The sequence below is a fragment of the Apium graveolens genome, chromosome 3 (genome assembly GCF_009905375.1).
Source record: "Apium graveolens cultivar Ventura chromosome 3, ASM990537v1, whole genome shotgun sequence".
In the NCBI taxonomy this organism is placed as follows: Eukaryota; Viridiplantae; Streptophyta; class Magnoliopsida; order Apiales; family Apiaceae; genus Apium; species Apium graveolens.
The window spans coordinates 88,946,660-88,960,623 of record NC_133649.1 but is presented as its reverse complement, the minus strand read 5'-3'; the positions used below and the strand labels follow the sequence as shown (position 1 = coordinate 88,960,623).

General features: G+C 35.5%; 4 protein-coding genes across 7 annotated transcripts; 1 reads left to right on the top strand and 3 right to left on the bottom strand.

The window, feature by feature from the left end:
* Positions 1 to 330: 330 nt before the first annotated feature.
* Positions 331 to 2,548, top strand: LOC141712574 (putative L-type lectin-domain containing receptor kinase S.5). The gene has a single exon (XM_074515564.1). The coding sequence runs from the start codon at positions 366 to 368 to the stop codon at positions 2,367 to 2,369; it is 2,004 nt and encodes a 667-aa protein (XP_074371665.1). The 5' UTR covers positions 331 to 365; the 3' UTR covers positions 2,370 to 2,548.
* A 1,639-nt stretch (positions 2,549 to 4,187) lies between these two features.
* LOC141714426 (protein VACUOLELESS GAMETOPHYTES-like) lies at positions 4,188 to 4,877 on the bottom strand. The gene has a single exon (XM_074517946.1). The coding sequence runs from the start codon at positions 4,875 to 4,877 to the stop codon at positions 4,188 to 4,190; it is 690 nt and encodes a 229-aa protein (XP_074374047.1).
* A 1,749-nt stretch (positions 4,878 to 6,626) lies between these two features.
* LOC141712573 (uncharacterized) lies at positions 6,627 to 9,071 on the bottom strand. Of its 4 annotated transcripts, none has more exons than XM_074515560.1 (4): positions 8,665 to 9,071; positions 8,281 to 8,351; positions 7,662 to 7,735; positions 6,627 to 7,546 (listed from the first exon to the last, which is right to left on the bottom strand). In XM_074515560.1, exons 1-4 carry the CDS (start codon positions 8,944 to 8,946, stop codon positions 7,188 to 7,190), a joined length of 786 nt encoding a protein of 261 aa, XP_074371661.1. In that variant the 5' UTR covers positions 8,947 to 9,071; the 3' UTR covers positions 6,627 to 7,187. The 4 variants fall into 4 exon arrangements, with proteins under 4 accessions (XP_074371661.1, XP_074371664.1, XP_074371662.1 ...); XM_074515563.1 differs by having other exon boundaries at positions 8,281 to 8,347; XM_074515561.1 differs by having other exon boundaries at positions 8,281 to 8,339.
* Positions 9,072 to 11,503: 2,432 nt separating this feature from the next.
* LOC141712572 (uncharacterized) lies at positions 11,504 to 12,953 on the bottom strand. The gene is made up of 2 exons (XM_074515559.1): positions 12,798 to 12,953; positions 11,504 to 12,385 (listed from the first exon to the last, which is right to left on the bottom strand). The coding sequence occupies exon 2, from the start codon at positions 12,375 to 12,377 to the stop codon at positions 11,709 to 11,711; it is 669 nt and encodes a 222-aa protein (XP_074371660.1). The 5' UTR covers positions 12,378 to 12,385; positions 12,798 to 12,953; the 3' UTR covers positions 11,504 to 11,708.
* Positions 12,954 to 13,964: the final 1,011 nt, after the last annotated feature.

Here is a 13,964-nt window from a genome sequence, read left to right as displayed (position 1 = left end):
TAAAAAATTTCAAAAATTATAAAATTTTTATAATTTTTAAAATAACTACATCGATGACTACTTCTCTCCATCATAATCACTTTATACATATAATATTAATCGTTCTCATTAGTTTAATCATTTTTTTAACTTTACTTCACTATTTTATCATTTTTCTCCAAACTCTAACCCAAATGTTGGGAGGGACGAAAGAGTATTATTTATTTGAAGTTGCTCTGTAGTTTCGGTACGGTGGAAAGAATAACACATGTGAATTTCCTACCCAAGAAAAATCAAAATCTGGTTTTAGTTGTATAAATATGTACAACCCGGGACATAACTCTTCCACAACAAAATCTTTTTGAATATAAAACATAAAGACCATAATGAAAAAAGTTTACAATCTCAGCAACATATTCTTGTTAGCATCAGTTGTTTTCCTGGCATGCTTTGTATTTGAAGCTCAAAGCTTGCATTTCAATTATCCCGACTTTCCTACAGAAGTGGTACACGAATTCGTACGTGAAGGCTCAGAGTTCAGTCAAAAAGCCATTCAAGTTACACCAGATGATAATGGAGCAGAAATGAAGGATAAATCTGGTAGAATTTGGTATCACAAGCCATTGAAACTCTGGAGCAAAAACAAAAGTGTTACTGCATCATTCAACACTACTTTTCAACTCAATATTAATCCTAATTTTGGTACTCTCTCCGAAACTGAAACAAGATGGGGTCATGGAATGGCCTTTATATTGTCCGGAGATAGGTCCATCCCGAGTAATAGTTATGGAAAATGGCTTGGAATTGTTAATGAAACTACTAATGGTTTTGATAGTAATAATATAGTTGCAGTTGAGTTTGATACCAATGAAAGCGACGACTCCAAAGATGTGGATGACAATCATGTTGGTATTGATGTGAATTCTATTTATTCTTTGGTACAAGAACCATTGTCTCCCCATGGTGTAAACCTTTCTAGTGGAGATAATGTTACTGCAACTCTTCGATATGATGGGAAATCAAAAGAATTGGTTATATTTGTTTACATGACTAATACGCTAGTTGATGAGAGGAATTCCACGCCAATAATCTCGAGGTTTCTTAATCTCTCTGATCATCTTCCTCAGCGAGTTTATGTTGGATTTTCAGCATCTACTGGTCAATATGCAGAGCTCAACTGTGTAACGTCTTGGAGTTTTTCTAGCACAAATATAGATGATGATGATTTATTGTGGGTGCTGTGGGTAGTAATTCCAATAGTACTGCTGGTTCTTGTGGTTATAAGTGTTCTCTTTTGCAAGTGGAGGAAAAGGATTGAAGCGAATAATAGAGAAAATTATATGGTTGAGCAACAGATTCAGAGTTCAGCAACTGCACCTGTTAAATTCCAGCTAAAGGATTTGAAACGGGCTACTGGAAACTTTGACTCCATGAACGAGCTCGGAAGGGGAGGCTTTGGAGTAGTCTACAAAGGAATATTAAGCAATAAAGAGGTTGCTGTGAAAAGATTAAACAACTCAGGTGACAGCAAACAAGAATTTATGGCTGAGGTCACAATAATTGGTAACCTGCATCATAAGAATCTTGTGAAATTAGTTGGATGGTGTCACGAAGACAACGAGCTGCTTGTTGTCTATGAGTTTATGCCAAATGGAAGCCTGGATAAGATGATCTTCCGTAATTCAGATACTAGCCTCCCGAGGCTCAGTTGGGAAAAAAGGCATGTAATCATTTGTGGTGTGGCTCAGGCTTTAGATTACCTTCACAATGGGTGTGAGAATCGGGTGCTTCATAGGGACATAAAGGCCAGCAATATTATGCTGGACTCTGAATTCAATCCCAGGCTAGGAGACTTTGGACTAGCTCGAACTGTAATAAGGAATGGAAAAACTCACCACTCAACAGAGATTGCTGGAACGCCTGGTTATATGGCTCCAGAGAGTTTCCTCATAGGCAAGGCGACTGTTGAAATGGATGTATATGCTTTTGGGGTTGTCATACTAGAGATTGCGTGTGAAAGAAAGCCAGGAGTCCAGATAGAAGAAAACAATTACGGAAACAGGATTGTGGAGAGGGTGTGGTTACTTCACAAGAGGGACTGTCTAATAGATGCTATTGATAATGAAGCAAATATATCAATTGACCAAGAGCAGCAGGTGGAGTGCGTACTGAAATTGGGACTCGCATGTTGTCATCCGAACCCATACGAAAGACCCTCCATGAGGACTGTTTTGCAGGTTCTTAAAGGCGAGGCATATCCTCCACCTATTCCAAGAGAAAGGCCGGTCTTCATGTGGCCAGCAAGTCCTCCGTTCCTCAACGAGATTATGGAAGAGTCTCTAGCAGCTGGCCAACTATCTCCCATAACAATACTCACCAGTGGAAGATGATTTATTACTTACATTATGTATTTGTTTGGTTCATACCTTAGGGACTTAATTTGTGTATATATTATAGCAGATATAGCATAATTTAGTTCAGTAATCACCCAAGGGTGAATCTTGTTTTGGATGTTAAAACTGTGACACATTTCATCTATTTATATCTAAATTACAGAAATTTAAGTTTGAACAAGTGTTGATGGTGAGTTGAGTTGGGCTCCAATCATAAAGATTTTGTTCAACATGCACCACACTAATAGAATTTACTTGCCTAAAAATAACACAATTCACTTTAGCCACTTGTTTATACTATCTGTCAGTTGAAAATCTGGTGGTGAATCTTACTAGGGTTTGGTTCTTCAAAATTATGCTAGCGAAAAATCTTTGTAAGCTTCAGTTTCTGATTTAAATTATGTTCAGCTCGTGATACCTGACAACTATAGGTTTAGCTGCAACTAGAAGGGGGTATTCAAGGTGTGGGAACATATAAACCTAGGAACTTATTTTCATTGATATGTTCTGTTCTTTAGTTGGAGTTACAGTTTCAAAGTAACTACTTACATGCTAGATCTACTACTAGTTAGATTTATGTTTCAAACATTATTTAATTATTTATATTTAATTATTAGATATTTTAGATATTTACTAATAAATTAATTAATAGAGAAAAATATTATTCAAGAATTATTTAGTATTGGAGTAGTGGAGTTATAAAGCTAATTGATGGGCATGTAATTTACCCATTAAATGATGATTTAATTTTTGTGTGTGTAATGACCGGTTTACTTTCAATTTTATATATATTTTCCCTAATTTTTTCTAACACTGCTTAGTACAGCAAACATGTATGCTGCGCATTTAATTTGTTTTCTTATTATCCTAGAATATATTTAATTTTCACCCATGACTTTACACAACCAGCAAGTTGGCAGTCTATCTGATCCTTTTATGTTGACTCGGTATTTCCATGAAATTGAGTAAATATTATTAACTGTATGGGACTATTATCAAATTTTGCAATATTTGGATTGATAGAGAGAGCTTGGAACAATTGTAAAAAAGAATATAACATTCATCTTAAGACCTTAACTCTGTCCACAGTTAATTGAAAAGCATCAACACCGTACTGAAGAAATTTTTACAATCTCATCACTCATCAACATGTTCCAGATGGCGGCGGCAGTTACTCTCTTGGGAAGCTTGCATTTCAATTACAGCACCTTCCCTAGCGACGTACAAAAATAAGTTATATTTTAACGCCTCCAAGATCCATCAAGATAGCATTCAAGTTATTCAAACATGTTAGTAGTAGCCCCTTGCCCAACACGCTAATTTACTTGTTTGCAAGTCAAATGTAATGTGCCTATTCCTTAACGGTTGTGTAAAAAAATGGAAACATTAGCTGGGCATTAGCAACTAGTGGGTTAAGTCAAATACTTAACCGTGGTGGCTCTAGCAATAGTCGAGCAAGTCTTGCACCTGCACCCCAATCAAGGGCCCCAAAAATTTTACTTTCTTTAAACAAATAAATATAAATTTGCATGATATATGTATGTTAGAGTCCCATAAACTGATTTCGACTAGAGCCCCGTAATATTTAACATAATCAAAAAAAAATATCCACGAGTCAACTGCGCCCATGTTAGAACTCAAGTGTTCAAATAATTTACTTCCAATTGCAGACAAGGGGGATTAAGCAAATGGTTATGTTCCACTAAAGAAAGCTATAAACCAGAGTACTTGTACACACGGATATATGATTTAAGGAAACAAGCGAAACAGATTTGTTGAATACAAGTTTATTTGCCACTCGAGATTGAAATCATTTTAGATAATTGGTTTGAATGAGGCAATCATCTGAGCAAGTGCTGTTGTCATTTGCATCTCCAGTTGAAGCTTCTGCAACTGCACCATCATCTCTTCTGCAGTTAGTTCATTTGTCACCAACCCTTCCGTATTAGAAGATGTTGTCTCTGAAGCCGAAGAACCATAATCCGGTTCCACCTCATTGATCACACAATATATGTGTGCACCAAATCGGCAACTGTTACAGTAATAACAATGATGTCTTGCACTCAACAACTTATTACATATCTTACAAAACTCATCAGGAACTTCACCCTCTATATCTTTCGAGAATTGCAACTCGTGTTGATGCGAATTGTGACTTACCTTTTTAGGCGCGAAAGCACAATGAAGATGAAGATCAATCTCACAAATTGTACAACAGTAAGAAAATGAGCTGCCAGTTTCTCCACAAATGTTGCAGATGAATGATCCACTGCAGTAAGTTGGCTTAGGGATAAGTATAAGAGGGTGTTGGGAGTGTGATGAATGTTTTTCAACGTAACGTTCAGCGCTGTAGCAAAGGGTGTGGAGAAAGAAATCGCACTGCAAGCATCCGACTACAGGTGTTTTGTGGCAGAGCCTTTGGCAGCCAGAGCAGCGGATTGCTTGACCTTCGTTTAGTTGATGGACCTTCAATTTGTGGTGGTGGCTGAAGTGCTTGTACTCCATTTTTTATGGAAGTTAGAACTAGTTATTAAGAATGACAAGGCACAGTTGAGATTCAAAAACTTAATAATGTACTTGTATGCAAATGGATCATATAAAAACCGTTGACGAAAGGTGTGCACGACCAGGTCTAATTGTAAAGACAAGTCAATGAGAGATTCTTAATTATTGATGTTAGGTACCTAGGTGTGTCAAGCGTGGATGTGCATTGTGCAATTACACACATTCTATGCACAAATGAAGACATGAAATCAATTTAAACTCGGGTTGAATGAGGCCATTATCTGAACAAGCCCTTGTGTCATTTGCATCTGCACTTGAAGATTTAACAACTCTTCAATCATCTCTTGCGCGGATGGTTCATTCCCCACCGATGTTGTTACTGAAGCCGAAGTAGTACCACAATCCGGTTCCACCTCATAAATTACACAAAATATATATGTGTACCAAATTGACAGTCATTACAATAATAAAAAGAATGTCCTGCGCTCAACACCTTGCTACATATCTTACAAAACTCATTAGGATCGGCCTCTATTTTTTTTCGACAATGTTAGCTCGTGTTGATGAGAATTCTGACTTACCTTTGAAGGCAACTCAATCATCAAATAGTTCATTAGCATATCTTTGTAGATAATTACAACAGAGATGACAGACAACTTTCACCAAACTCTGCCATGCAAAGTCCAGTATATAGACATAAGTTCTCAAAATCCAGTATATAGCTTCAATCCCTCATTTCAACAATGTTGATTCAAAATGGACACTTCTGAAGTTCTGATCATGTTTCAATTAATCACAAATTAACATGCATCAACTATGAGTTACGAGATGACTAGGTCCTCCAACAGAAAACCAGGTCCAATCAGAGAACCGTGGAACGAAAATGCAAACCAAAATTTCAAAACCCATTACATAGAAGAAGTACTTCTGAACTTTGGTTCTCACAATTCAATATTACTTCTGCACCAAAAATATGCAAAATCAAAATATAAAGAAGGTACAGGACCTTTCTGTTGTACAAAATCTTTGATTATCACAATATAATGAGTTCCTTAAAATTAGTATGCAAGAACTATATTACACATTGTTTAGTAATGAACTATTGTCAGCCGTCAAGAGTCTTCACATTCACGTACAAACCTGGATGTCAGTGGGCAAATAAGTCTTCTGTTCTCGGCGTCCGCATATCTGTAGCTACTAATTTAAGCTAGCTGCAGCTACATCCTAACTGACACCGAGTAAAATCCCCTCGGTTTACTGGAAGCTTGGCTTTGGCAGGGGCTGTCCAGCTTTGATTTAACAGCCAAAACAAATCTAAAACAGTATAATTGTGTGTGCTGTGGACAGATGGAGAAACATCTGTATATTACTCAACATTATTTCTGCTAATGAATAAGAGATGCATGGACTTCGTGACCCATATTATTTGGTCCCCCTATTAAAGTACTAATTGAATTTTTACAACACCTTTAAACATAAGGTTCGATCGACTGCTTGTTGCAAGGAAAATAGCATGATCATCTGAAGGAGCAATATCATGAACCAAGTACATGCACACACACAAATACAGTGGTTGCACTAACACACTTTTTCAATTTGTTAAGGAAAATCAATTTCTACTTGTATTTTTTCAGTGGTACGGCTTGTTCAAATCTTAACGGAGAATATGGGCGTGAACATTATACTTATTGTACTAAAACATATAAAAAAAACAAGTCTCTTGTATTATTAGATTTAACAATATTGGTATATTCTCATAATAATAATATTTTTTAATCATCTATGAACCACAGTTTTAGCACAAGGACACTCTCTAGCTCGGCCAACACACACATACAGTACATTGGAAAGTTCAAAATAAACGACACTTCACAATTTTTCTTACTCATGGTTCAATTAGTTAGCTAGAGGTACTTGTTATTGCATTATTTATCTTCCGCTGCTACTACACCTGCATTGTTTGTCTGGTTGAGTAAGCTACTTAAAGATCTAGCTTTCACCGTACCAAGCTTCATCCTCTTCTTTTTCGTAAGTAGTTGCTTCTTCATCTCTTCATCACTACAATCTTTATCTTCTCCATCTTCCTCTTTGCCCTCATTGTCATCATAACAACTGCCATTCAACAATATTGTTTCCTTATTATTATCTTGATCTGGTTGCATTAATGATGAAGAGACCAATACTTTCTTAGCTGGCTGATCATCATTGGTAATATTATCAGTAGTATCACTGTGAGGTTCAGTAGTAGGAGCAGCAGCAATAAGCATCTTGGCACGGCCTCTGATGTTTGCTATGCTTCGAAGCCTGCCCTTAGCCTAAATGATGTTCACACAAGGAATAACCCATTAGTGTCTGTTGACCACACCTCCATCCTCTTCCATTGACACGGCTGCAACGTGATCCCTCCTTAATTTCACCCCCTCTCTTGTTGATCTTCTTATCAACATTCATGTCATGGTTGGTAGAGTTACTATCATCATTGCCTGCTTTGTCTTGCTCGACATGAACTTGTTGCAGGCCAGTAGCACTGCATTTGTTGTTAATCTTGGGCTTCATCTTTTTCGCTTTCTCAAACATTGCTGTTTCTGGACTCATTTTTTCCAAAGCAAGCCCTTTCCTCTTCTTACCCGGTGGTATCTTTTTATCCGCATCAAACCAGCTTTCATTGACTAAAGTGCAATTGCATGATCAGTAAAAATTCAACAGTAAAATACTATGTACCACTTATATGTTGTACGTATATAAGGTAATGCAAATATTTATGTTTGATTATATATTGCATACCGTGGCAAGAACTTAAATGTGTCAAAGCAACACTTTCTGTCACAGGTGCATCAACAAAAACGATGTTTTGTTTTCTGAAAATATATGAAAATAATCAAACTAATGAGAATTGAGAAGATCTCGACACAGCCACAAACACAAGAATAAACCTAAATGCACCCTTTGTAGTTAAGAATATAAAATAGCAAGGGAGAAATAGTGTGCAATGGGGTTTATACGTACAATCAGGACAAGTGGATTAGTACAGACATTCGTGAGGAGGAAGATACATGCTATTGGATGGATAAAGATGCTAATTAAGAATCATTCCGAGGCTAACATGCACCAAATGGATACATGATCTTTGCTCCTTTTGGGCAGTACAATTTGGGAAAAAAAATATAATAATGAGTGTAATCGAGCAAATTTAGATTAAATATAATGGGTATAAATCTACAGGATTTAGACAAAGCATTTGGTAGTAACATAAAAACACTCTAATTGAACAGTTAGTATCTCCCGTTACATTACACTAGTATTTGTTTCACCTTAATTTATGTTTTTTACTAAAATGTACTACAAGTTGAAGGCATTACAGCAATTGCTTACTAATTTACTTTAGAACTTTCATTAAAATTACCTGGTACCAGCTCCAGTTTCAACTTGTTCCTGTCTAGATGCCTTGTCCTCCAACTTAACCTGGTCACCTACCTTAAACATAAATATATAGATATGCATAACCCAACTATAAGATCTATTTATCATACTATATAAATGTGGTGCCTAGTGCAAGTCTTGTGGGTTAATAATTGGGAATTTGAATATGAGTGCACATATTTGACAAACTAAATTTGATAAAATGATGAACATAATTATGTGATTGTATATCCACAAAGACGGTACAAATTAAAAAAAAAAATGAGGCGAACCAAGCTCGGACAGTGAAAGTGTGACCTATAGTACGCAGGACCTTAGACTTTCATGTGAAAGTAAGAAACGAAAATTGGTTGATAAACGGGGGTACCTTTTGATTGATCCCTGATGTGTGGGTGTGGTTGTTGTGGATGTTGGAAGGGCGAAGACATGGAAGAAGGAAAGGCGGCTGATGAGATGAATCATCGGACGGCTTAGAATGAGTTTGGGGTTTTACTTGAAAATGATTGGTTGGAATTGGGTGCAACTCATGTGGAGTCGTCTTTGGTTGGTTGAGTTGGGGTTTGGGATCTGAGGATGTTTCAGACACTGCTCGCAAATGCGATGATGATGATGATGAAACAAGTAAACCCTTCCTGTTCCTGATCCTCATCGATATCGATATGTATGTATGTATGTGCAGAAAAATGTGATTGTACAGAGATGGACAACAGTCCAAGACCAGGAAGGAATTTGTTTTTTCGGAAAGAAAGAGTGCAACAATTTCAAATTACCCCCACTGCCTCTATTTTGGTGATTTTGAGTTTTAAATTAACCACCCGAGAACAATAAACCAAAATGTCATTTTTGAGTATTAAATGATTAAAAATAGTCACTTTTGAAAATAATGGTCCAAAATGTCATTTCATAACGATACTTCGTCTTACGTTTTGTTCTTTTTAGTGCAAAACGGTACATAGTGTGCCGTTTTGATACTTTATTTTTTTTTAATTTTTTTATAATGTGCAAAATGTTAGTTGAATTAGCGTTTTCATATAACGTTTTGTACCAAAATGGTACTTTATCTACCGTTTTGCGCATAAAAAAAAATCAAAACGTCACGAGAAATACCGTTTTATGTGTTTTGCATAAACGTTACATGATGTACCGTTTTTGAAGTGACATGTAGGACCACCACCCCATGTCATACCTCTCTCTTTATATTTTCCTTTTTCAATTCATTTATATTCATTTTTATCTTCAACACATTGACCAAAATTTTAAATAAGTTCACATAAACTTGAAAATTATATAAAAAAAGTATCATTATAAAATATGTATAACTTTTTATTGAACTGTTTTTTTAATTTTTCTAAAATTATAAAAAAAAAAATTGAAACGCCGTTAAAATTTAATCAATCTGAGTGACCCAAAATCAAAAGTGAATGATGATTTTCTCGTGTCTCCAGCTTTAATTTGTTTGCACTTTGCACTTTGCACCACACAAAAACCATACCCTTCTGTACTGGGTAAGAACTAAGAAGAAACAAATTTACATGAGGTGACTGGCAACTGGAAGGACCGGTAAACAAGTACGGAGTACGATAGGAGCAGCAAGACAGGACAGGGTGGATCACAAATCTTTTGTTACTCACATAAAAACAGTGATGGTGATGGGATGGATAGAGAAGAGGTGGATTAATTTTTAATCTTTTTAATTTAATTCTTCGCAATTATTTTTATTTATTTGTGGGGCCCGGCATCAGCAACGACCAAAATAAATAGGCCTCTCCTCTGCAACTTGACATATCTTATTATTCATCACACGTCACTTCACCAACCCCTTCTAACAAGAACTGTCAGGGTTCATGTATATACTCTGTGTTTGCCATTCAATTTTATTTTGTGTTTGCCATTCAATTCTATACATTATTTTCTGGCACCATTCTCAATACCCATTTAAAATGTATTCCATAAGTTTTTTTTTTTTTCAGAATTAAAGTTTTATGTTTAAATCTTTATTAAAAAAAATTATAAAATTATATTTTATAAAAATCTCAAAATACGTGCAAATAATATACGTATACAATTCATTGGGACAGAAATACGTGCTACGTATACAATTCGTTGGGACCGAGGTAGTAATAAGCTACAAAAATGAATGAGGTCAACTTGTAGAGATATGCTATGCCCCAAGCCCAAACCTTCATGTTCCAGACAATATCTTAACAATCAGTGTGGTTTTCCTTTGAACTTTGAGATTGACAAACACATACAAGGTGCTTTCATTCCCTTCATTTGGTGCTTGGTTTCATTGAAACACAGCTGTTACTGCTCACATTTTCACCTTAAAGATCTTCATGTTCCAGACAATATCTTAACGATCAGTGTGGTAAAACTTAAAACGATTGAGATTAGGCCATGCCAATTAGTCAATTACATCACATATTTATTCACCGTGCCTAATCCTTATTCAATTTCTTACTATTCGTCTTAACATCATATCTTTGTTTACTTCCAAACATATGAACATAATACTAGGTTTAATCTAAGAGTCAGCTGTGCTGACTAAGTAACTTACTCGGTCATCCGTTCAACCAAATATGCATTTTAGGTCCAAATGCACCAGACATAAGTAATGGTTTTTCTTATTTGCATTTGTACTCATATTAGAGTGGCCAGTATCAGCAGCATTTGATGTTGATTGCAAGATATTCTAGATATATCACTATATGGACAAAAGGACTTGTATCAGGAAAAGTTGATGTCAAACAACCACGGACTGCATCTATGAAACGAGACTAGTTCATGTAAACTCAAGGCTACAGGAGAAATGATAGTCAGGATCCAGCAGAGTAGTATATTAAAATGAGAGACCGGCTATAAAACCTCTAAACATGTAGGCTGTACTTAAAATTATCTATATATAAATATAGATGAAACAGCGGCAAAAAGGACCATGTTCTTACAAATAATGCCCAAAAAAGCATCAATGAGAAAACCTAGGCTCCAAACAATATAATCCCGCAATTACAGATATGTTCATGCAATTAGACTACTCTAAAATTAAGTTTTAGAAATTCCAAGGAGAAGCTAGCATAGTCATCCTCAGTATAATTAATATCTTTCAATGTGAATTAGTGAAGGAGTGATATTATACTGCTCAATCTAGCATAAATCCATCATAGATTAAAACAGATTAAATATAAAACAGTTTCAAGAAGGTGATCTACATTAAAAATTCCATAGTCATGAATTTAATATCAAAAGAGAGACATTTGCAGTCTGCGGAAGGAACAACTTTTTAAGAAAAGGCACTTCATAGGCACTACATTCTAACATGAATCAAACAACACTTAGACGAGAGAAAAATGCTCAAAGTTCCCACTACTATAACAAAACTGTATATCAAAACATAGACAAAGAAGAATACTATCAGAACCTTTCAGCCAATCGAGAGGTAACTGCTCTAAGTTTCGAATACACCTTCCCAGCAGGGGAACCTAAGATAAGACTGCAGAGGGAGTCTCTTGCAATTTTGATGTTGGCAAAAGATCCTAAGATGTGAATTTTTGTGTCTGCAATAACAATACGAGTCTTTGTAGAGTTTTCAATTGCAAACTTAGTTTTACCCCCTTTTCCAGACAACCTCCCAATCGCACGAGAAAGATGTTCACCTCGTAGAGTTTTGACATCCTTGATTTCAAAAGATTCAACATACAGCTCATCCAAACGCAAAAGAGCAACAGCATCTATGACGTCAAAACCAAGCATGAAGGCATGAACAAAGTCAGCACTCTTTTGGAGGTTACTAATATCCGGAGTGTCTGATCTGGTCTTTAATTCAACTTTCCGCCCCTTAAGATTCATACGGATATCAATCTTCATCTGGTCATACACCGGAGTATAGATTTCCATCCACGCTTTCTTCAGTGGAGTATACCTATGTGGAGGAACAGAGACCTTACGAAACTGGACTTGGCCATCAGATATCTCATGAGCCTTCAAAGGCTCAAAATTTGGCTTCGATGCAAACGATACACGATTTGGTCCAGACTGAACATTTTCAATTTCCATAGAGGTTGCCCCTTTGTCGGATGCCATATTGAGTCCTGCCAAGTCGCACCACAGTAACAAACGGACACAAAAATTCAGATACGACACAGCTGGGCAACAATATATGCAGAAATCAAATTTGAAGCATGCATCAATGAAGCATATCTTTCGAAAAACAAGCTAAGTTTTCGGTGAAACAACAACTGAATAAAGTCCTCGTTGCTCAAAATGATTAACTTGAAATTTACTAAAAATCTTCCTAATTGCAATAGATTTACATTTATAATAATAAAAAATAATCTCTAGTTAAAAATAAAAAACAGCAAAATATGCGAGACATAAATTAAACAAAAATTCAGCATCTTCACCATGGATTATTTAGTCTTAACAACAAAGTCGATATTTAGTTAGAATAGAGAAGGGTACAAACAAGTAATATGAAGATATAAAAAATTGAAAGTGATTTACCTGGAAGTTTTGGAGGGCTCTGGCTCTATAATTTCCAAAGCTTCCTTCAGGGCTCTCTCTATGTATCCGCGTTTTCGACAATCCTTCGCTCTAACTCTATGTTTAGTTGAATCCTTGCTTGTATAACCCTAAACCCTAAAGGGCTGTTCTGTGCTTTATTCGTGAGTTGGACTCGATTAGGCCCAATGATAGTTTTCTCGGCATATTTCTACTTCTTTAATCGTGACTAGGACCCGATTAGGCCCAATGGGGGTTTTCTCCGCATTTTTCTACTTGTCACCACAACCTATCAGTATCGGCCCAATTGCTTTTGTTCTTTCTTTCGTTTTTTTACTTAAAAAGATAAAATAACTCATATCAATTTATATTAGTGTTCAATAATCATTATTTTCGATTGCACTTAGTCGTTTTCAAAATCAAAAAACTTTACTACCCCCTCTATTTTCTAATATTTGACGCTTTAACTTTTGATACATATTTTTAGGTGTATTAACCGCATAAGCTAAAATTAAAATTTTTATAAATCTTTTTTCGTTAAATGAAATGTTGACTGTGTATTTTTATTCACAAAAATATTTAAAAAATTAATTTTAATTATGCGGTCAAAAAAATTTAAAATGTATGTCAAAATGTCAAATATTAAAAAACGGAAAAATAATGCCTACTAATTATACGTAATATTCTAAATATGTTATTAGTATTTTATTAAGTATTTGAAAAATATAGAAACTTTATACATATTCAACGAATTTAACCAAATCCGTTGTAGAAATAATTTGCAATTTCAACAAATTTAGCTAATTAATATTTTATAATATTCTAATGAATCATTTTAGTCAATCTCGTCGGATCATACGTTCTAAATCAAAATTATTTACGGTGTTTGGTTGCTTACAATTTATTAAACGAAATTGAGAAGACTTGCCGGATGCTCGTGATTGTTTTTTCCCTTCTTGTTTTTGCTAATTGGTGTTTTTGAGTGTTAAATATAGACGCTTAATCTGGTTAAGCACTAAACAATTTCCACAAAACGTTATGCATTAGAAGTTGGTGTATGAAACACAAAAAGGGACCTCTTTATGTATGGTAGTATGTATTCTTAATGGGTAAGTTAACAACTCTCACCTGCATTCAACCGGCCAAGTTTTCGTATAGACGAACAAAGGC